Source organism: Vanessa atalanta, chromosome 12, assembly GCF_905147765.1.
Source record: "Vanessa atalanta chromosome 12, ilVanAtal1.2, whole genome shotgun sequence".
NCBI lineage: Eukaryota > Metazoa > Arthropoda > Insecta > Lepidoptera > Nymphalidae > Vanessa > Vanessa atalanta.
Window position 1 is genome coordinate 2,865,758 of NC_061882.1, and position 24,098 is coordinate 2,889,855.

The window sequence follows — 24,098 nt, forward strand, 5'->3', positions numbered from 1 at the left end:
TAATCTTAATGATATATGTTTATATTTTTTTCAGGACTTTGTAAAATGTATTGATTAAGATACTAATATAAGTATTTTTATAAGAGCTACTAAGTTTAATGTGATCTTTATACAAGTTTATGACTAGATATCTATATTTATTAAATTTAACTTTCTTTTTTTAGATAAACAAATAAAATAATTATAATACAACCGAGTAGGATGATATGTACTTATTTACTAACTAAAATAGAAATGATGAGCTCGTTTTTTTATATTATACATATAAATATATAGCTAATAAAATAAAAATGCCACTAAGTTAACAGGTATTGATAGGAGGTTATTTAGTCTCGTACTAGATATTTGTTGTAATAAATTATTCACACCTCTCGTTGATGACGATTTCTCAATAGTTCTTTTTCTATTTCATTAAGCGTATCAATGTCATTTATAAGAATAACCTCTTCAGTGCTATGTTGTTCTGGTATAAACGGTGCAACATAGTCGTTGTATTGCTCACCACTGTCAAGGTAATCTACAAATTCTTGTTGATATTCATTATTATACTTTCTAAAACCATTAACCATATGCTTGGGCATCTCCGAAGTACCGTGAATTATTAAACTGACAGGTCCGACTTCACCAGAATTTGATTCATTCGTCTGGAAGATAATTAAATGAATTGAAAACCCTGTTTTTATTTTATTTCTCTTAATTTACTTCGTAATTAAACGCTATGTCGAATTTACCATGTCCTGAAAAATGACTTTCCATACACCATTTGCCTTCTCTCCCCAAGTAAATACTGAAATCAATGGCCAGTTAACGAAGCCAGCATCTGATGTGTCTCTTGGTCGAGGACTAAGAATTTGAACTTTTGTACCTTAAAATTACAATACATAATTTATATTTCAAATAGTAAATTGATTAGTATAAGAAAATAAAAAAGGTAAAACAAATAATAAAATTAAGCAAAAATTAACAAAACTCATAACGTCAGGGCCTGCGCTTTGCGGAAACGCAACGCCACATTTCTCAGAAGTCACGTTCTTTCAAATAACCAGGCATTCATAAAATACAAGGGACTCGTATAAAAGTTACTCTATAAAATATAAGTACCGACACAACTTATTAGATTTCCTTAAGTCCTAGGTAACTAAAATACCTTGTGGAGATACTAGGTAGATTTCAACTGCACCACGCCGAGTATATTGAATGTTTATAATGAGTTCGATGTGTTCTATATAGTTGACTAAACAATCGGCTACGTCAATTGCTAGGTCCACAGTTTCTGTAGGAGATAACACCAGAATTTGGTTTTCCTTTGACCTTGAAATTAAAAGAGAATTAATAATAATAAAGAAGCAATCAAAACTGCTGTGTATAAAAAAAAAACACAAGTTTAGTTTTTCTTGCTTGTGGTTCTTTTTACTCGCTCAATAGACGACGAAAACGTTTCCATTACCAAGAAAACATACATTCGAACAGTTATTTTAAGCATGCATCTCTTTTTCCCTAAAGAATAATTATATATGATATCCCTTTTACACAGTCTTGAATAACATCTGCAGAAGCTAACAAAAAAAACACGCGCGTTTGTTTTATAGTGACAATCGTTATTTCTAAATCCAAAATTTAAAAGTTGCACATATCAACAGAAAACGTGCAACTAGCCCTGTAGTTAGTTAATTCGCGATCGATATTGCGAAATGCGAATTCCGCCAGACGAAACTTAACGAATCTTTTACTAGGAACTCATAAACAAGAAAGATATCTTTTTTTGCAACTTTTTTATATAGGCACCAGCTACTACTGACTATTTTATACACTATGCTTAAGTGTGTGTCACCACCAACCAGCAACATGTTATAAAACCATCCAACCAAAACAATTAAGCAATGAACTTGTCTACTTTGACATTAAATGAATCTAGATTTCACTAAGGTATCATACTCACGAAGAAGCTTTAATTCGGCATATTTCTTTGCTTGGAACTGTTGTCCAATTTAATGCAGCACTGACAAGAGCTCCAGCATTTAAAAGTCCGAAACCAAAACGAATATCATATCGTAGCCCAACACTGTAAAATAAAAATACAAAAAAAAAAATTATCGTTGTTTACGTTAGGCTGTTTTTTTAGCAAGTTGTATGTGCTTACCCATTAACTTGCCAACCAGGGTTTTCAGAAAGTGGAACATATTCTGAAGTCCATACAATAAGATGTTGAACATCACGCCAAGTCAAATTTGGACTGAAATAATAAGTTTATGATAATATCAGATTTTAAAATTAAATAATTGTTTGTGTTTGTATTATGTATATTCTATTCGTACATCCACTTGCCCTCTAGCGGGAGGGAAACGTTGCGACAAACAGACCGTACAAATCACAATAATAGGGCTGCATAAATATTAAAGAGTTAATTTTACAACGAAGAGACGTAATTCACTTACTTTGCATGTAGTGCCAAAGCGATAATACCGGCAGCCAATGGGGCTGCAGCTGACGTGCCTGTGTGCCCTAGTGTACATGAGTCTTTTGTGTCAGTGGTTGCCTAAAATATAACCGTCCTTTTTTAACATTTATATGTTTCGTTATATGACAAAGATACATTGTGTCGTTTATTGCAATAGGCCAAAATAGTATTTATTACAAATGTCAGACGTCACAATTGCGTTTAAAGATCAACTTACAATTTTCTGATCTTTATAAGCACCAGAAGAGTATGCAGTAGCTAGAGTAGAAGAGCAAATCTCGCCATACCAAGGAAACAGGCCTTGCTGGGAAGCACTTCCTATGGATATAGTGTAGATGCTCGAGGAGTAACTGCAAAAATAAATTAAATTTATTACTTTTTACTAGTATATGTAATAATTTATACTAGTTTTTGTAACACCAAATTTATAACGCTAATTGATAGTGTACATTTTAGATAATATTTGTGTGTTTATTTTTACCAACACTTTGGTATTAGGTTGATAATAATGAATCTACTACAGACGTAGGTACATTACTGTCAACTTAATTTTATTTAACCCTTAATATTATACGATACTTAGTATCTTAACAAATAAATAGTAGCTTACCCGTCACAGTTGCAGTTATCGTTATGACCACCGCCGTTACCATTAGCCCACACAAAAATAGTGCCTTTACCTTTTCGACCCTGCGAGTATAAAAAAAAATCAATCTACAAAAGATACTATGTTACGGTACTGAGATAAGCTCTGTCAGTTAAAATTATAATCTATTTTTGTACGACTGTCACAAAAAGGAGTATAATTTGAGTAATGTAATGTTTTTACTGTTTATGTATATATGTGAATTTCTTTAATCCATCATAACTTCAGATCCCTTCACACATTTTCATTTTTAATCAAACAGGGCAGTCGTGTTTTTTTTTATATTTTTAAGGTATTCTTTTTTATTTACTTTTTCTATACCGCGTTTGAAAGCCTCAATAGCAAGGCGGCCTGGGCCTTCTACAGTTTTCCCATCGTCACTCGGTCCCCATGAAGCACTGTAAATATCCACCTTGTCCCACGCATATCCTTTAACAGATATATAAAATAATGCAAGTCAATACTTTTTTATTTATACATATGTATATATAAATTATTATCAATATACATAAATATCTTATCTAACAATACACTATATAGCTCTTAACATATCATTTACATATGATTTCCTAGTAAAAGCTATCGAAAATTAATTCGAAAGCATCGTCAAACTCATAGGGGAAAAAGGAAACACGATTGTTTTCATTTTCCAACGAGAAACTGTTCAATTCTCTGTAGTTTTTTATTGTATATTCGTTTTTATTATATATATACTAGTTGTCACCTGCGCGCAGGCTTTGCTCTTGTTTTAGAGGTTGGTCGTCAGTCCATCCTTAGGAGTTCAAGCTTACTTTATATAAATTTCATAAAATTCCGTCAAGTGGAGTAGCCGTGAAAGACCTACTGACAGACTGACAGTGATAGACTTCCACATTTATAACATTAGTATAAATTAATGCCAACCACAATTCACACGTTTTTCTAATACAATATTATGGGTAACACAATATCGCAAGACCCAATACAGACAACAATCCCGTATTTTAAATAAAATTGGTCAATTTACATAAACAAATTTATAAAATGAAATAAAGTTTATCAAAAAAAGTTGTCCCACCCTTTTTTTCATCCTTGGGCTACTTATATTTTTCAAACCGCTATTTTAACATAACCTTCTTAATTAAATGTATACAGGAGTGCCTAAAAATAAATAAAAGTAACTTTGATAAATATTAATATTTATAAATATCATAAATAATAGTTCATATAAAACAAATACTGTGAAATTGATCGTAAAAGGATGGACAGGCAGACAGACAGCGACAGAGAACTGAAATACATAATTAGTTGTTAATCAAATAATCAAGGCGGAACTTATGTTTGTAAAACACAAACGTTAGAAAATCCACCCGTGTTTTTTTTCTTTTTTTTTGCTTCGACGATGTTTTGATGTTACGTCACATTTTAGTCTTACTACTAGGAAACCACAACATGTTAGGAGATTTATCGTTCAAAAGTGAGCGACTGGCTTGTGGCGTATCCTTACGGTTTACGTTATACGTACAAATGCTTGGTACACAGGTTATTTTAATAATTGCTTGAAATTGAAAATTAAAGGTTTTCATTGTAAACCAATTTATATTTTGGAAACGGACAGTAAGAAGTAAACAGATATAAAATTAAAAAATATAACTAATAAATATCACGTGACTTTCCAAGAAAAAGTAAGAATGAATGAAAGTTTTTTTTTTATTTTTATGATAAGGATAGTAAAGAACTGCGAAGGATTTTAAGGAACAGACATCATACAAACCAACCACACCAACAAACGAACTTCAAAGATATGACATTTTGAGCTCAACATGGCGATCAAATCTACCAGGCATGCATAACTCTGATAGAGTCCTCACCTATTGCTTCACCTTCAATGCGATCTGTTATTCGTCCATCGAGCATCCGAACTCCGCCTACTTTTGCTCCCCATGCTACGCCCACGCCGCACTTCTTATTGTTGGCGGTCATAACTATCTATGAAATTCAAATTATGTCCAATTTAACTTCTATTATACAGAAACAAATGGGTCTAGTTAACTAAATTTTATGCACTTATTGTTATCGGAATCCTTTGTTCTAAATAAACCTTGATATAAATTAATCAATTACTTTCCCTATGAAATATCTAAATTTGTTGTTTTGTTGTTGTCAAATTAAGCATTTTTTCAACTTATATTATTAACTCTATTAGAGTGTTGAATAAAAATAGAATAACTTTATTACATTCATCTGTCCACATAAATTATAATATTAACCTCCCCAGCACATCTTGTTCCGTGTGAGTTGCTGTTTTTTTCATCATATCTAGGAAATGGGTCGGAATCTCCATCATTAGAATCCCAACTTATCTCTGGATCCTAAAATAGTACACATTAGTTCATATTACTTTATTAAGTTCGTACTATTTTACACAGATGGCGTTAGTCTCGTTAATCTTTGTACAAGCGACGCGTCAATGCGTCCAATCGTTGTATCGGCCGCGAAGTTACCAGGACTTTAGGCGCACCAAAGAGATACCTCTTGCGATACGGACAGCGACATGACGTAGCCCTATTAGTCTGAGAGATTGTGTTGTTTCATGATATAGATCATTTTAATACTTCTAAATTTTATTAATTATTATTTTAAATGAGATTAGTAAGGCGAATAATATGTCACAGCAGTCTAAGTAGGTATGCTAAACAGTATTTTTTGTAATAATTGACTATACAAATAACATTCATTATAATATAAGTATTGGATATGAGGTAACAAGTTTTTTTATGTGAAACATCTAATGGAACAATTAGGGGGTAAGACCAACTCGAAACCTTGATAGCTAACGGCATATCGCCCCATATGCCCTCCGACTATACGTAGCGCATATTCTGTGATAAAATACATTTTTACAACAGTCCGTTCCAATAATTGCCAATCGTTTTTAGACTTGAAGCTTTAAAAAAAAGCATTTTTCATCGATATATGTATTTAATTTAATTTTGGTTACATTTTACAGTTTTTGTTGACCCACAGCTACTGTAAGAGTTGATACCGAAGCTTATCCGATTGTACCTTTTTTTAAATAATTGTCAAACAGCATGAAGTTCTTAGAACTTAGAACTTTTAACTCTACCTCCCGGACTATTAACAATATTATTGTCTATCTCAAAATCTTAATATCTTACACACAACGTAAAAGTTAATATGTAACACGACATACAAGTTATATTGAATATTTCATAATTATTAAGGGAATCAGCAAATTAAATATATAAAGAAGCCTAAGCAAGATAGATATAAAAAAAAAAAACAAAATAATCTTGAAATTACCTATTTAAATTATTTTTCATTTTGATTAGGATTAGATCTTTTTTTCGTTAAATTAATTCAAACCACACAAGCAATGAAGAGTTAGAGTTGGTTGGTTAGTTTATGGATTTTTGTTGCTTTTTAACTCACGGATCAACTTCTCAAAGAGCACTAGGACAGCATAAATCGAAGAAGATATATAAAGGCAGTAAGATTAGGAGACACTGGTTTGTTGTATGATCTGGTAAGAAAGTCGTACGTAATGTTTTTATAACATCTTTTTACTAAAAATATCCTACCTACACCATAATTAAATTAAATAATTTAGCATTAATAGATTTTTTTTTATTTGTTTTATAAGATAAAACGTTCACTCGTTTATTTTTAAAGGTGAATATTATTATATCTTATATGTACTCGTGATGAGGGGAATAAATGGAAAATCTAGTTAGTTTAATGTTACGTCTTTTTACAACGGAAACTTCCACCATCTTTATTGGAAACACTAGGACAGCATGAAACTTACGTAGTTATCGCGTAAATCGGTATGATTGTGCTCTACTCCGTCATCAAGTATAGAGACACGCACGCCTTGTCCGTTATATCCCATTGCGTAAACAGGTAAAACATTCAAATCCAGTCGAGGTAGGCTTGGATCATTTCGTGTGTCTTGCTATTATAACAAAATGAAAAAATAAACGTGTATAAAGAAATAATGATAAATATTATTATAAAATTAAATTCGAACACTACATTATTTTAGCTTGTATGCTCTTTATATCTTTCAAATTTACTTATATAGTTGTTATAGACAAAATGTTCATACCAAATACCATTCGTAGCTCCACAATTCGTCGTTGAAAATGCGATTGTGTCGACGCAGATCACGGTCACCTGCATCAAGTTCTGAGTACCTAGTACCTTCATCTATTCTTTTTACCCGATGTAACTTCTTTTCCGGGTCGGGTAGTGGATAACGCTTAAACCGACTCTTTATATAAAGCTGCTCAGCCCATCGAATCTGTATTGAAATTGAACTTATTTACTTATGATCGTAATCAGAATAATTTAAAAGTATTTTTTTTAATTGACCTTTAATATATTTACATCACATTACAAATTTAAATCATAGTGTAATTCATCTCAAGCAGAAATTGACATCCCATCTTGTACTAATTTGAACGCGGTAAATTTAGAAGATAATTTATGTGTGTTGGTATTTTAAAACTTGAGGGGAGTGTTACTGCTGACTTTCTTCTACAATCTACATTCCGATTACAAACCGGTGATAGCTGTAGTATATTTAACTCAGTTCTGTAAATTACGATTTAAAGGTGCTTGAAAAAGCTTAGAATAAAGTATATTTTGATTAATTGATTATTTCTATCAAATATTATTTGAACCTAATGCATAAAGATTCTATATAATTATTAATAAATAAAAATAAATGAACTCCGCATTTTATTGAAGTTTTATACAGTTTGCTTATAATAAAGTATCTCAAGTAGAAATGCAATGGATGGATGGGGCTGTACTAAACTTATTACGTTATTTTTATTGTTTGGTAAATTATTATGGTATATATATGATTATTATACTATTAGGTACATGTTAAAAATATTTCATTGTATATTATTATATCGTTTACATTTTATCGTTATAAATTATCATGGCTCAATTCTTCAGCTGCGCTCAGAATAGCCAGACAGATATTTTGAAGATATCTTACGACTTTCCTTTCTAGACTATTACTGGTAGTAGGATAATCTTTTATAGCCTTATTCAATATATTTATCATACAGCATTTAAATGGTTAAATATCACTCGTGTGCTTTGGTTGCTTTTTCCTGGTTTCCCATGAATCAAAACAACTATAAGAATGTGCTTTAATTGCTTTAATCTGTGGTACCGTCATAGATAAGAAATTATCACTTTTTTTTTCATTAAAGATCACATCTTTGCTGTTAATAATTTTACGAATGCAATCATGCAATCTGTATGCATTCGGCTTACCACAATTCTCTTTGTATTAATTCTTGTGGCTTAAGATACCATTTTATGTGTTTTTGCTTTGGGTTATGTAGGTGTGAAATATAGCTTTCTTAATTGGTCTGGTTTTGTTCAAAATGGGTTGTGTTTTACACGCTCTAACAAAATCTTGTTTCTTGTCCTTGCTAGCCCATTCTAATAGGGCTAAGATTGATGTTGAAATATTAAGTAATCGATTACTTGCACCTGGTTACCTGCTAATCAGTTGACTGGCCGATAAAAAGTTTACCCTCACATTAGAAATTAAATGTAAAATATCACTTAGATAAGATCTTGCACGTAGATCGATCGCTGATCATTGTGGGCTTATTCTTTGGTCTTTTGATTTTTTTATTAAAGATCTTCTTGTGCTTGGTAATTAATCTATTAATTGAAATAAAAAATAAAAAAAAATCTCAAATACGTGAGATCCAGTAGTATATGTATACAATTTCATAAAATAAAGCGTTCAGAGCAACCACTAAGATGCGAAATTTGTAGTGTTTTTTTACTTCATTTTATAAAAGTACCTATTCTCTTATAAGCACAATTTAATTATCACATTACATCAATAAATTAAATATAAGGCTACCACAAGAATTAATATATTTAATTTGAGAAAAAAAATGATAAACGCTAACAAATTTATAAAATGGTTGATAATTCTTATGTATTGTAAAATTGAAAGTTAATGTAGAAAATCGAAAATATTCACTACCTGTAAGCCTGCTCTGTAACTATCCAGATCTCATTATATTATGGTGGGGTGCTTTGATTCAGTCTCTTAGTAAGCCGACTTGATCGTTGATGTTTATCCATTCATTGTCATAAGATTTAGATTTTTTTATTATGCAGTAGCCATTCCTTCTGATACAAGTGTTTTCAAACTTTTAAGATGATCTAAACCCTAATATATTTGAAATAAAATATATAAAAAGTAATAAATTATGATAAAAGTAACAATATGATAAAAAAAATGATAATATAATAAAATAAAATGCATTGCCGGCATTTTCGAAAACTATTTAATTTAACGGGTTTACATACTGCAAGCACATTATCAATAAACGCTCCCAGTGAGTGTTGAGATACTTAATTAATTTTTTTTAAAAGCCTGCCTATCCTACCTACTTATTATTTTTTCGCAAATAATAAAATCTTCGATTAGGTCATATACGTCGATTAAAAAAATTAACAGTCGATTTATTATTGGTTCGAAATATTAAAAGTAAATAATATTCTAAATTATAATACTATTTTTTTTAATCATTTGCATACATTTTTATTACACACGTTTTTAAAATAGTTCTTCCTACAAATAGAATATTCAGTTACAGCCACAAGACATTCATATGATATGTATTTTTTGCTAACGATATACAATTATGGAAAAGGGGCATTTCCATCAAGAGAACTCACTCATTCATTCTCTTATCCATACAATCTAATCCGTAAGTAAAGTAGGCCAGGCCGCACACACCACGTGTATTGCAGTTAAAAGTTACCAGGACGTTATAAGAACTAAGAAGTGTCACGACTAGCTTACCCTCCTATCCTTGTGTAGTATGGATGTGTGCTCAACAGGGGTGCGTCGCTGTATGCTTCGCTCATATGGACGAAATGCATAAAAGTTAGGGAAGTCAAGTATCTGAAAACAAATATTAACCGTTCTTGAATTAATGTGGCCTATAGTGTTTGCGATTATCATTAAAAATATATATAAATAAACTAAGTCGAGCGTCTATTTAGATGACCTTTAATTTATTTTTAGCACATCAATTTTTAATAGAGTATGTTTTCAGTTTCACTTTTACAATTGTTTATATTAATCAAAATTCTTAATAATGTTGTTTTAATGCCCATAAACCTTCGTTAAGGTCTAAAAAGTTCAGTGGATAGAAAAAATAGATTGTGAAGGCAATTGAGTGGTGACGGAAGAATTATCGTATAATCCTCATCCCTATTGCACAAAATGTCCTCCTATATGGTACTAAGTCCCTAGTATTTTAAGCAGAAAACAATGGTATGTAGGCGGAGCACTGGATAATTTTTTATTACCTTTATTTATTTTATTATTTTTCATTTGATACAGAAAAATAATATTAATAATTTAGTTTGAAGTAAATTATTCATTGTGTATATAAAATCAAGGAGAACTAATGTTATTAATTAATTTTATTTTTATTGGTAATATGTGTCATCTATTTATTCTTCACACAAAACTTTTAATAAAAATATGTTATTTATTTGCAAAACTTCTTTGAAAATTAGAATTAGTCTATCGTATATTATTATTTAATCGTTATCAGACCCATAATACCGCAGTCGGCTGATTTATAAGAACTCTCGAACTTACAACAACACTACGCAACGTACTAATTATGTCACATGTCACATTCAAATGGATGGCGTCATATGATGTCCCCGACCCACGTTTGTACCAGGAACGCATAAAGTATAAGCATATCAACAGTTACACATGCCAACATGTGGAACGTTATGCGTAGGTTATTTATGTTTCATATCTCACTAGATATTCATAAAAATTGTCCACACATCAGATAAGAAACAGATATCTAGAAAGAAACAGATATCGATGTAAATAACCTAACTTTATCAATAGTTATTATTAAGTAACTCATTTGTTTAACTTCCCAGTTTTTTTTAATAGGTGAATTATGTGATTAAATTATGTGATTAAAAAATAAATGACGCTTCGTTCTTTCATAATTAGTTTACAAATCACTGATTTCAATATCTAGTACGCAATTACATTTTCATTTTTCTCATTTATGAAAAAACCTTCACATACGTTATGTGAGTAAACAGAATGGGGCCACGCACGTGTGTGGATACTATGTGTCACGTCCATGGAGCCATGTGAGTTTCTACAGTCACGTATCTACTAGGACAGCAGAGAGACACAAGAGGTATCCCGCACACATGCTACACGCATACACACATAAGACCATGGGGTTGGTGTATGTGTAGTTCGCAAGGGTTGTTACCTACGACCATAAACAGAACTGTAGAGATGTTAATGTTTATACTGGTTATTATGCCTGTTTTAGTTATCTTATTGATTTTAACGTATGCTTATTCATGTAGCAAAATATTTATAAAAAAGGAGTGTGATTCAATAAAGTAAAATGTGCATCATATATGTACATATAATTATTACTTATGAAGATATCAATAAACAATGAAAAAGAAGCAATTCATTGAAGCCTTAATCGATTTTAATCATTTCAATGAACAGAAAGTAATACCGTATATTTTTCTTTATACTATTTGATATGACTTCTGTTGTTTTGCTTTAGAAATTTGTTAAACGATGTTTCATACATAATGAAAGAAACGTTTATCATAAAAATTTACATAAACTTATACCGAGTACACCGTAACAAATGAGCTTATGAATAAAAGTGCAGTTTTACACGAGGTAAGAAAACGATTCGTTACTAGAAAAGTCGGATATTAAATTCACATCTCATTCTAGAAAAAAAAAATCTAAATATGTATTTTCTATTATTATATATGTATTACCTATTATATTATATTTTTATGCCTGTTTGTTAAAAACACAACTGGAATACCTTACATTTGTCCCAAAGGCTTGAGGCGTGTGTAAGCACATATTTATTTTAAAAGATTTTTTTTTACAATCACTTTATTTAAAAAAAAACTGTAACGTTGTTAAGATTATCTTTTTAAATAAATAGTTTTGTTATCACTAAATATATTATATTGTTTTTAAAATGTCAGGCGAGCCGTCAATACATGTTAGTGTTATTTCCGAAAAATAAATGACGAAAACAATAAAAACTTCAACGTAAACAGCTAAATAGTTTGTATTAGTTTTAATATCGGTCATTTTTAACGTTTTTATCTTAACCTTTGAGCAAATCCGTGTTAGTTATTTTTTACTAAAATAACGTTATTTTTTAAAATCCATGGATAATATATAAGGATTGTTTATATGCTAAATTAGTGCTTATCCACTGATTAAGAATTTTGTCTTTGGATAAAAACCTGCAACGCCAGGGGTCTTTCAGCTTCGTTGCTGACCCTTAAAAAATTCAATCAATTTAAGGAATTGGAATAATTCAATTGCTTGCCCAGCCTTTAAAAAATAGTCAATTTTATTCTATCGGTTCTGAACCGGCGAGAGTCGGTTCCACAGAATTGTGTGAGGCAGAAAATGATTTAAAAATCGCACTGTTGTGGATTGGCGGACATCGAGGTAGCAATCAATGGCCGAGATCAATCCAAACAATTATTATATATTCTGCAAAAAGTGTTTTAACCTTAAGTAGGTACCCGTTCAAAAACGTTTGATATAAATATACATGTATACATTATGCCCCAGTTTATTTGAGCACGCTGCTACACTGTGAGTATAAAATTATAAACAAAGTGAAACTTCATGGATAAAACAAAATTAGTGACAATTATATAAGAATTACAGATGTTGTTCTCTATGGATTTTATTTCTAACAAAGTTTATTTATTCAGTTTCAGGTCAAACGTTTAATACAAATATTTATCAATAAATTCGAAATTAAATTTAGGCATCAAAAATAGAGTTAGTAGTAGGGCACTGCCCTTATACGAAACAGAAGTGAAGCTTTTTGCACCAGAATATTACGCATGTAAATATGTATTGGTCTGAATTTGAAATAAAATCGGGTCCAAAACAATTAATTCATGAAAGTCAAGTTTAAAAGCTAAATGCATTATTCTTATTACGAAATGTTAAAAATAAAAATCAGGAAAATCTAAATTTGAATTTAAAAGTAAAGTGAGAATAATAATAATAATGTGTAATTTGTTAAAGTTAGAGTATGTTCTTTCGTAACGCAAATCGTCGTGCCGGTGTATTATGGGCCATTTTTCAAAATCGAGTTGAGATATTTTACAGAACGCTAATAAACGTTCATCGGCGTTCATGATGGCCTATTACAAAGTGAAATTTTTCTTTAAAATACGTAAACCATTTCTCGATTTCTGTTGACCTAGTAAAACACAGTAAGTGATGTTTGCTTCTTACTTTAGAAACGAGTTTTATTTTGTGAGAAATGTTTTATTTTATGGTATCGATATTTTTCATTCATAAAAATTCATGCTTATGAAATTTGTGTTTACGAAATTATATGTTTTTTTTAATTATATATTTTTAAATAGGTTTATCGGTATAAAAAGATTTATATTTATTAAATAAAAACATAAAATAAATAACATAATGTGATTATAAAAAATAGTCATTATTTCTGTGTTAGAAACCCAGTTAGAACCTTGATTTTTACATAAATTAATTATAATAAACTGCAGTTAAACAAAACATGGTTGATGCATTCCAAATCAATTTACTTCTACGGAAATACGTTTCATTGCTCACTCATCACGGGATAAACAAAAAACATTTTTTATAAAGACGTCCAACCCGAAAGTAACAAGGAGCATCCACGAAAATAGACTTTAGGCCACGCCTCATTCATAAATAGTTCTATTCGCTGTAACGCTGAAAACAATCTCTTATTTTGTCATGCTAACCTAGTACAAGCGACGCTGAATCTACGGTTAGCGCCGCCTGAAATTCAGTTTTCGTGAAAATAGAGTTTCTCTAGTTACGTCACAACGATTGACACCAACCAACGCTTAACGCCATCTAGTTGGGAGAATTGAAACTAGGTCACAAAAGTGGTCCTTATTCTTTAAAATATGTTTAAAGAATTAGTTATTTAAATGATAAGATCCTCAAATTTAAATTTTTGCTATATATGTAACATAGAATTTAATTAAAAAAATATCCATTGAAACGAAAATTAAAAATTTACATTTCTTTTCTTATAAATAGATAAACAATACAATCTAAATTAATAAAGTATTAATAATTCATTACAAAACGTTTAATGAAAATCTAGGTTGGCGGTTGTGCGTTGAACTCTATGACGTAAATCTAATTAAGCGTTAAGAGCTTTTTTTTCAAGACGCTACGTGGGCGGAGACGTCCAGATAGATACGTGTCTCTTTTAAGAGTTTATAGTTTATGTATGTGACTTTTATGTGATTTAACTTGAAGTATTATTTTTATTTATTTTATTGCATCAAATGCATATATACTATACAACCTCTTATTAGGATAATAATAATTTGAAAGATATACACTACATTCAAAACAATTTACTTGTACTAGTTATAATTTATACATTACTTACTTAAGTCAAATATATTATCTAACTTTAATTTCAATCAAACGATTACTCACGGATGACGTCAATTTATAAATAAGTAATACTAAATGCAAAAACGACATTAAAACAACTCCACAAACGTCATGAAATCCTGGTACAATGATAGCAGATAAAAAATCAGTCGGGCACATGTGGTTTGCGGTTTAGCCACCCCCCGCACTCACATTCTCCCTTGAGTGGTTTAGTTTGGGCAAACAACACAGCCATCGTTAACGCTTTAAATCAGTGAAACCACACTACACAACTGATAAATATTTAAGTATAATAAGAAAATTTATATATATTTAAATTTATTTCCTATGAATTGACATATGATCTTTATAAATATTAATAAATGTTACTCGTTCTTCATTAAAACATATTGGTTTTTTAAAATATTTAAATTTCTAACTGATGATGTTTTTCGCTTATTTACAATAATAAAAGTGCGTAATTACACATTGTAATCGTTTTAAGCTCATTTGCATACAAATAAGGTCATCCGTGATTGGCAGATCGAATTGAGACAAATGGTTTAGCTAACACGGAGTATTTGTCTCAATTATCGCTGTCGATACTGAAGACTTACTCGTAGCAAAGAAGGCAAACGTTCAAACGGCATTTAGAAGGCATTGAAAAGAACAGATTTTCTTTCTTTATTAAAGTCAAATGGATAAGCCTGCAACTCCTACATTCAACATTCTACAGGGACTAGTTTTAGCACGCTGTTTCACTTGCATTAAATTAACACAATGCATATCTGTTTCATAGACGTAGCTTGCCTATTTTATTTTATTGCAATAAGTCGACCAAAGCGCCACCTACATAGATAAGTTTAATATAGATAGATAAAAAAAATCGTCAATATTTTTAAAATATAAGTAATTTTATTTTTCTTGATACAACATAGAGTTAGGTAATTACTTGACAACAGCGCCATCTATCAGATCCTGCCATAGCTATGACATCATTACGACTAAACATCTTATAATATATTTTGCCATTTATGTATTTATACCAAATGTTCATAGTTTTATAATCCTTTAGGTTATATTGAGTTGGCGTGTTTATAATTTGACTGAAATTGGCCCATTATATTAAGAACAATAATTGCCTTTCACATTTCGTCTACATTTAACTTATAACAATAATACAAAAAGCACCTACTGACAAGAAAAACCAAGCAGCGGGCTGCTACTAAGATTTTTTCAACTACTCAAAATAAACCCAATAAATTTATTAGCCGACCCGGGGTTTGAATCGAGCATCTCAATCGCCCTTAAATGCTAGTCACTGGACCAATGAGGCAGTCAATTAATTCATGACAAAATCCAGCTTATGTTTATTTAGATAATGTTGATAAGGGTACCAATATCAGGCACTCGACATCCACTCGAAGTATCATCGGCGTCATCACTTTGATTTAATTTATCTCGACATATTTTTGAACCCTGCGTGGTTTATTTATCATCTGTAGTGGCTGATAATATTCTGCCACTTTCCCTTTCTGATAAACTCGTTATATATTTTTTTAGTATTTTATACGTAGACGTACGGACAAACCTAGCGATGGGAAATATATTAACTATTCCTATCATGAGACCAATCCGCTACCTACCTTGGGAGATAAGATGTTATGTCTCTTCAGCCAGCAGTTACACTGGTTTATTCACACTTCAAACCACAACAATACAGCATATTGCTGTCTGGCGGTAGAATATCTGATGAGTGGATGGTACCTACCCAAATGGGTTTGAACAAAGCTCTAACACCAAGTAATATGGTTCAATAGTAATCAAGATATAAATAAATAAATTTAAGATAAAAACAAACTTTGTAATTCTATTTAAAAGCTCAAAAATATAAAATAGCCTACTATACTTACATTAAGCTACACATTGAAATGTCCCACGGCTACACTGAGGTTTCTCTCCAAAAGCCAAAGTTTCAAGCCAAGCGTATTTACTTAGTGGTAAGGCTTTGTGCAATCTCATCCGGGTACCTACCACTGATCACATATTCTCCGCCAAGCGGCAATACTTAGTATTGTTGTACTCCGGTTTGAAGGGTGAGTGACTACAAGCACAAAGGACATTACATCTTAGTTCCCAAAATTGGTGGCGCATTGGTGATTTAAGGAATGATTAATATTTTTTGCAGCACCACTGTCTATGGGCGATGGTGACCACTTACCATCAGGTGGCCCATTAGTCCGTCCGCCTACTTATTTCATAAAAACAAAATAAACCCTTGTCTAGCCTAGCTTAGTTTGAATAAGTATTGTCAGCCTTCTGATTTACATAATTCTAAAATAAACACAAATATCTGTTTTCAATTAGTCATCCACTTAAGTTTAAAATATTTATAAAGAAAATTAAATTACTTGAATTAAGAAAGGTTCGGCGTCCAATTACAACTGTGATTGGAGGATTAAGAGGCATAAGGGTAAGCATCCAGGGCGCGTCTTTTGGAACTAGTGTAACGAATCTTCTCCAAAATTTCCATTCCAGTAAATTATTTGTTGTTATCCGAAAAGTTCTTATAAATTTCAATTGCATTACTATGAAACAGGTGAAAAACAAGCCAACCTAGATGAAAGGTTCAGTATCGCTATTCTGTAAGAAGAAACTCGAAACTCATCTCAAAACAAGAGCGTTAAGTTTCAGAACACGATATGCGACATTGACTATAAACATAAAATTTAAAGGATATACGTATGAAAATGAAGTATCACCGTAAGTCGTTTGTCAATATTTGGCAAATGAGATACGAAGTGAATTCTTACAGAATCGTTCTACAGATATCATTGAACTTTTAGTTTTGTTTAAATGAAATTTATGAAGGTATTAAAATGTATTTGATAACACTTATAAAAGAAGATTTGTTCATTTGATTATTTTTTCCATAATAGTAAGATCGTTTGTATGTTTCATAACAAATTTTCTTTCATAACTTTTTCTTCTTTAATTATTTTTTAGTTTTACATACCAAAGAAAGCACCGAATGTTGTGTTCAGGGTAGGTTCGACATGAAAGTTTTCTCAGTAGTCAATATTCAATCATAATTATTATTGAAAACTTAAATAAATGAATGCATCAAAACAATCTTTTTTTGTACTTTTAACTAGTCAAAAGATCGACAAACAGACGTGCAAAAAATACTGAACGGATTTTCCGTTAATTTATGTTTGGTAAATACAGATATATATAATACTTTTAATATAAATTACAAAATACTTATAATTCATAAATTGTAATGTTAATTAATATTGTTTTAAATAATTCCACTTCGTAAACGCTGTAGCTTTGCTGCTTGAGGAGGTAACTTCCGAGATATTAACATTGTCTAATTAATTTATACATCCAGAATATTCTATGTATATAAGACGTTTAGAAACGTGTGTAAATTAATTACTATATTTAAGTTATTAATTTTAGATTATTTTGTAGTAATTAGTAGAAAAATAAGTAAAAACTTTATGGATAATTATAGGATAAATATACTCAACAATCCGAAAGCCAAAAAAATCACGCAAATAATAAAACGAGTTATTTTTTATTTGAAAATAATTAATTGGTATTAGTGGTTGACTATTTACAATTCAAAATTTAATAATATTAACACAATGCTAGTACTGATCCTATAAGACCATTAATATGACCTAGTGCACGTTCTGATATCGGAAATACGTAAGCTATACTTCATTGTATTTGAAACATTTTTTTTATTGCTTAGGCCAACATAAAGCTCTGATGTGGTGATATATGGTGATACCATCATCCTGCCTAGCCTCAATTGCTTTCATTTGGATGAAGAATTTTGAATAAGCTTCGTTCGTTCGTTCGTTTCGTAGGCCAAACCGTTCATTATTATTAAGCCAAGCAGATGAAACCTAAAATTTAAAAATTAATGGTCACATCGTACGAATTTATACACACATAGCTGTGCCCATGAGCTCCATCCTCGTTAAGCTTACTTTATACGTGGCTATTTTATACATATTTTTATATATTATTTGACCTTTATACTGTTCATCTCTTAAGGACCTAGGATACAATAATGATTTGTTAATTATAGGAACCTGCCATAATAATTACAGAGGCACATGTCACAAATTTAAATTCATAAACTTTATGTAATATTTATAAAAGCGCTTGTTTAATTATTTTTAAAATTTTTTAACGGTTCGGAAATAAATACTTCGAACCTGAGAAGAATTAAAAAAGTTATACCAGAAGTTTATAATATAATTATATAAGTAGCCGGCCTTGTAGTTTTACTTGCATTAAATTTAGACTATTCGTAAGATGTGTGAATTTCATGTTTTTGTAAACAAAGAAATTTGGCGAATATTTGTTTATTTTTGTTTGATTCGAGTTTATTAATAAATTAAATAAAATTTATAAGTTTTATCCCCCCATTCCATTAATTTCAAAATTATAAAAAAATAGAAACCCTCAAAAAAATTAAAATGATAAGTAATGATTTCATTGGAACTATAAAGTATATATAATGTTACTATTTATAGTACTATAAGGTAACATGTAAGATGTTGTTGAATATATGATAGATTTATAGCTTGAAGGTATTTTAATAAAAAAAATAAAAAACAATTATAACTTACTAAATACAACACGTTTGGTCAAAGATCGCTCATTTTTTTACCCATCAAAATATGAAACGGCGTTCGTGCATTCGAATGATACGATTTTAACTAGAAAATATACAATTTTTGATGCCAACATATTCATAAAAAAAATACATATATAATTATTAATCATTTTATACCTTGTGATTATATGTGTAAAATTTACTTATGTGTTTCCACAAAGAATTATGTTATATTTTGTCTACACGTAAATGATCGTTTTCGTTTATTAACCTAACAACGGAACATCCGAACTTTTTACAATACATTTTGAGGCAAACATACAGACCTCCAACAATTAATCGTATTTTGGCAAAATACGAACATTGGTAAAACTATTCACATTTATAAGCACTTACATATTTACAAGCAGTCACTACAACATTCAACAACACAAACACTCACCGGTCCATCATATTCGTATCCTAACTCCATGGCCACCAGCTGAGCAACCTCTTCACCACCTTCCACTTCCACCGTCCATTCATTGACAAAGTTCGTAGAAGTTTCTTTGCCATCGTGCAAGCTATGATATCCTGGTAACGAAGATTTGGAATTCGAAGACGAAACGATTAAGGGAAGTATGAATGAAAATAAATATGTACTACGTAAAATTAACATTATTGATTTTTTATCATTTAAACTTAACAAATAATTATAAAAAAAATCGTCTACTATAGTTTTTTCCAGAGCGCGATTTTTAACAATGGACGCGATGCGACGCGGTCAAGTGAAGCGTATGAATGGACGTTTTCGTTAACAACAAATACTATAAAGCTTAATATATTATCAGATCATTAATCTTCATTATTTACTTAACGACTTATTTAATAAAATATACTTATTTTTTTTTAAATTTACTTTATACATCGTACGCAATATGAAAGAAGACATTAATGCTACTTTAATGAATGAAAATTAGCATGACAAATGTTTTTGTGTACATCTAATCCTAAAATTTTGATTTTTAAAATAATAGAAAGAGACACCAGCAATATCTGATATGTAAAACATAAAAACCACAATCTGTAATTGTTTAGAATATAAGATTTAACAATAACAGCAATAGCAGTTCAAGACTGAAGCCAAGTTTTATATAGTTCCAATGTCTCTATATTTTTTTAGGCCACCTGATGGAACGTCTCTATTCCCTATTGAAATTGGCACAGTATCCCATGCCATCCTTCCAACGTCAATGCGCCAAACCTACCTTGGGAACTAATATGTTATATCCCTTCAGACCGGAAGAACGAAGAATACTAAGTATTGTCGGCGGTAGAATGTGTGCTGAGTGAGTTGTACTAACTCAGACAAAACCCACCATCACGTAAAAACAATTAGGTATTTACCTAATATATAAATAAATAAATATTCGTAAATTATATTATATTATTATATTACTACTACTTACCATCACTGTAAACAAATTTGCTTTTAAAAGCTTTTGTTTAACATCACCTTTTAGTACGAGTGAGTTTAAAACAGTTCCGATTGAACTGAAGCTCCTATACATGTGTTTGTTATAGTTTCTGATGACAATAGACACTGTAATACATAATTAAATGTATTCTCTATAACAAAAACTACTATAGAGATTATATTTAAAAATGTCCTTGTATCTTAACAAAACATTCCAAAGGTTCAAACCTATGCAAGGGTAATTCAAGTACAAGCACCGCTTAATTGAATTATCACGATTAATTTATATTTACCATGAACTTGTACTTGAAAATAATGCAATGTTACCAGTAAACGTCGGATTTAATTGTGCTACATGTGTCCTACCAAACCGCATTGGGGCAGCACGATGGAATAAACTCTAAACCTTGTCTTCAAAAGAAGGTCTAACAGACTTTTTTAACAGCGTCGTGACTTGTAATAAAAAGTCCGTTTTGTGTCTAAGACCCTGACATACTAAATTTTATCAAAAATTGTTCAGCCGTTAAATAATGCAAAGGAAATTATAGACCTATGCTTAATAGTTAGAACACAAAACTATATCGAAATTTCTTAACTGTTCACGTTGATTAATCCCTCAGATCCAGAAGTCCTAGGTTCAAGCCCGGTTCGTGCCCTTATTATTAAGTTATTGGATTTTTCTGTGCATGCATTCTTAGAACCAGTTTAAAGTCAGGGAATTGGCAGTGTTTACATCCTCGTGAAAGCAGTAAGAATTAAATAAGAGAATCTTGGGGTGCAAATTGGCGGGTGGGTCATCTACTCGTGATTAATCCTAGACATGGTTGGTAGGTTATCTTACGAATGCTTTCCGAATATGGTGAATGACTGATGGAACAGTATTGTCCGTTGGGTGACACTTTATTGCATGGCCTTCCTTGGTGAAGTAATAGAGGTGTGGTATTTTACTAGGATGCCATGTTTTGATAGGAGACAAACGATATATGTAGCAAACGAAGAGGAAAGTGACTACCAGCGCCAATATACATCTGCAACTAGCTTAAGTGCGTTGCCGGCCTCCAACGTCCAAACACATGCCCTCAAGCTAACGGCACGTTAGGCGTGGCTTTAGCTTTTGCATAATAAAAAGGATACGTACTTATTAAACAAAATAGTTGTGTAAATATTTTTGCTTTAACCGCCATCTATCAACGACTATAAGGATTATTTAGCTTTAAAGTTCTAGTAATCAAACCTAAGCCTAGATGGCAGTACTTTAGATATAATATTAGTGTTATACTAATTTGATTATAATAACTTAACAAATGTTCGTTCTTTTTTTGTTTTTTAATTTACATATACTTCTAAAACGTTTCATACTTAAAATTATAACAATTACAATAATAATCTTAAAAACGTGACAATTATGTAGGGTATTTACTATATAGGGATAATATATTTGCAATTTTAAAATTATTGATAAATGAATGTTTAAAATATGAATGCTATTATGTATATTTTGATCCATTATTAAAATATTAGCACGGCCGGTATATAAAGAGTACGCTACCGTATTATCGTCTGCATAGCAGTGAATGTTGCTGATTTGCATCAAGTCATCGATATCATTGAAACAGCGTAGACGAATTTTAAATCAGAGCATGCAACGTCGACAACGACCTTGATACTCCGATCTGCCAAAAGGCTGATGATCCAGTTGCATAATTTCGCAAGAAAGCTTGTAGGAAGGAAGCTTCGAAAGTTGGCACATAGATGGACAGAAGCAATTGAAATCAAGGGGGAAGCAATAGCCAGTAGCCAGTTTGGACATGGCTACTGGCTATTGCTTCCCCCTTGAGAGATATATTCCTTTCTGGGCTTTCCTTTTAATAGGCTGGTATTGACATCACGAGATGGCGATACTTAGCCCGGACTTGGTAGCGTTCCTGCTTTCGACGTGACGACATTTTATAGAAGCGACCAATCCAGGCTGGGACTGGCCACCGATGGGTACTGCCATAAGGAATAAAAAATCTCTGATAAGGTACGTTTCCATATTAAAATTTACGATACCTACTGACGGAAACCGTGGCTTCACTCGCGTGGATTTATTTCGTGTCAATGAAATTTATATAGCGTTTAATTTAATCTCGAATCAATCTGGGTTAAAAATAAGAAATTGCTACTTTGCTTACTTACCTTAATAAAAGAATGTAAACATTAAACATTAATTGTGATTAAATTATAGAAATAGATAAAAAATAGAAACATTTATAGTTTCATCCCCTCCTTATTTCATCCCCATTGGGGCCTTGTTATTCGTATCGAAAAGCCATTTTCATATTTTTATATAGACAAATGGCAACACCATATGGGACCCTATTATTCTTCATCCTTTATTGTACTAGGAAACTATACCGGTATAATAGTAATCTGTAAATTTATTCTTTAACCTATATATATATATACTTCAGGGCTGAAGAACTTGAATACAAAATCGGTTTCGTGGCTTAGCCGTGCAAGCCTAACAAAAAGATAGAGACAGAGTTACTTCATCATTTAAATATTGTTATATAATATAGTAGGTTTATAATAATTCATCTAAATCGTTATTTACGAGTGTATCGTAAAATTTAAATTAAGTTTTTTTTTTTAATTCAATGGTTTTTGATATACTGCCATTCATTGTAAAATTTCAATTGCGGAAGATTTTATTGGATTGCAGCCTCCAGTATGTCAGTGGGCCGGAGAGCGGCCGTGAGCGCGCATCGATCAAGTGTAAACAAACCATCTCATACATTAATGTAACCAGGAAATATATATATCAAGGATTTTCGTTTTTACTTAAAAACAGTAGTATACCGACAATACCACACACATACTATGCACATGAAACAAAGATCATTTAATAAGTTATGTTGTCCTATAATCTATTACTAGCTTTTTAGGTTATTTTTGTACATGATAAATTTTTATTACATTAGACTAATGTTCTGGTGATAAAATTTGAAACGCGGCGTACTTAAAATATACAATTTCTCGTAAAATATGCATTAGTTAAGTATTATTATGCAAAAATTCGAAAATAAATATGTCTCTCTGTCTGTCTGTTGCTCTTTTACAGCCAAACCACTGAACTAATTTGATTAAATTTCCTTGAAACCCCTACTTCTACTTGTGTATGCCTAACACCTGACGACTAACCCCTAAAATGGGAGCAAAGGGTGACCACTAGTATTGTATAAGATATGTGTATCTATTTTCTTTCCAGGCTAGTGCAAAATAATCTTTAACATTGAAAATGACTTTGCGGCGACGTATCGACTAATTTCGTAATACTAAACATATATTCTATATAATTTACTTTACATACGACTGAAATTAATTGAATATTTAAGAGTTAAG

The 24,098-nt window shown here is 31.0% G+C and overlaps 1 protein-coding gene across 1 annotated transcript; it reads right to left on the reverse strand.

Annotated features, from left to right (window-relative positions):
- Positions 1–362: 362 nt before the first annotated feature.
- On the reverse strand, positions 363–22,713 carry LOC125067906 (neuroendocrine convertase 1-like). Its single transcript, XM_047676802.1, has 16 exons — positions 22,628–22,713; positions 19,701–19,899; positions 9,961–10,062; positions 7,213–7,407; positions 6,913–7,059; positions 5,354–5,455; positions 4,955–5,072; positions 3,415–3,533; positions 3,069–3,148; positions 2,676–2,808; positions 2,436–2,536; positions 2,141–2,233; positions 1,940–2,062; positions 1,148–1,311; positions 732–865; positions 363–644 (listed from the first exon to the last, which is right to left on the reverse strand). Exons 1-16 carry the CDS (start codon positions 22,711–22,713, stop codon positions 363–365), a joined length of 2,178 nt encoding a protein of 725 aa, XP_047532758.1.
- Positions 22,714–24,098: the final 1,385 nt, after the last annotated feature.

Bases quoted from the DNA above. Each gene is read 5' to 3' on its own strand.
- LOC125067906 (XM_047676802.1), bottom strand. From the start codon at position 22,713: ATGGCAGTACCCATCGGTGGCCAGTCCCAGCCTGGATTGGTCGCTTCT. The intron at 10,063-19,700 runs GTGAGTGTTTGT...ATTTGTTTTCAG, and splicing joins GATACGAATATGATGGACCG to ATACTTGACTTCCCTAACTT. The intron at 3,534-4,954 runs GTGAGGACTCTA...TATCTGTTAAAG, and splicing joins CATTGAAGGTGAAGCAATAG to GATATGCGTGGGACAAGGTG.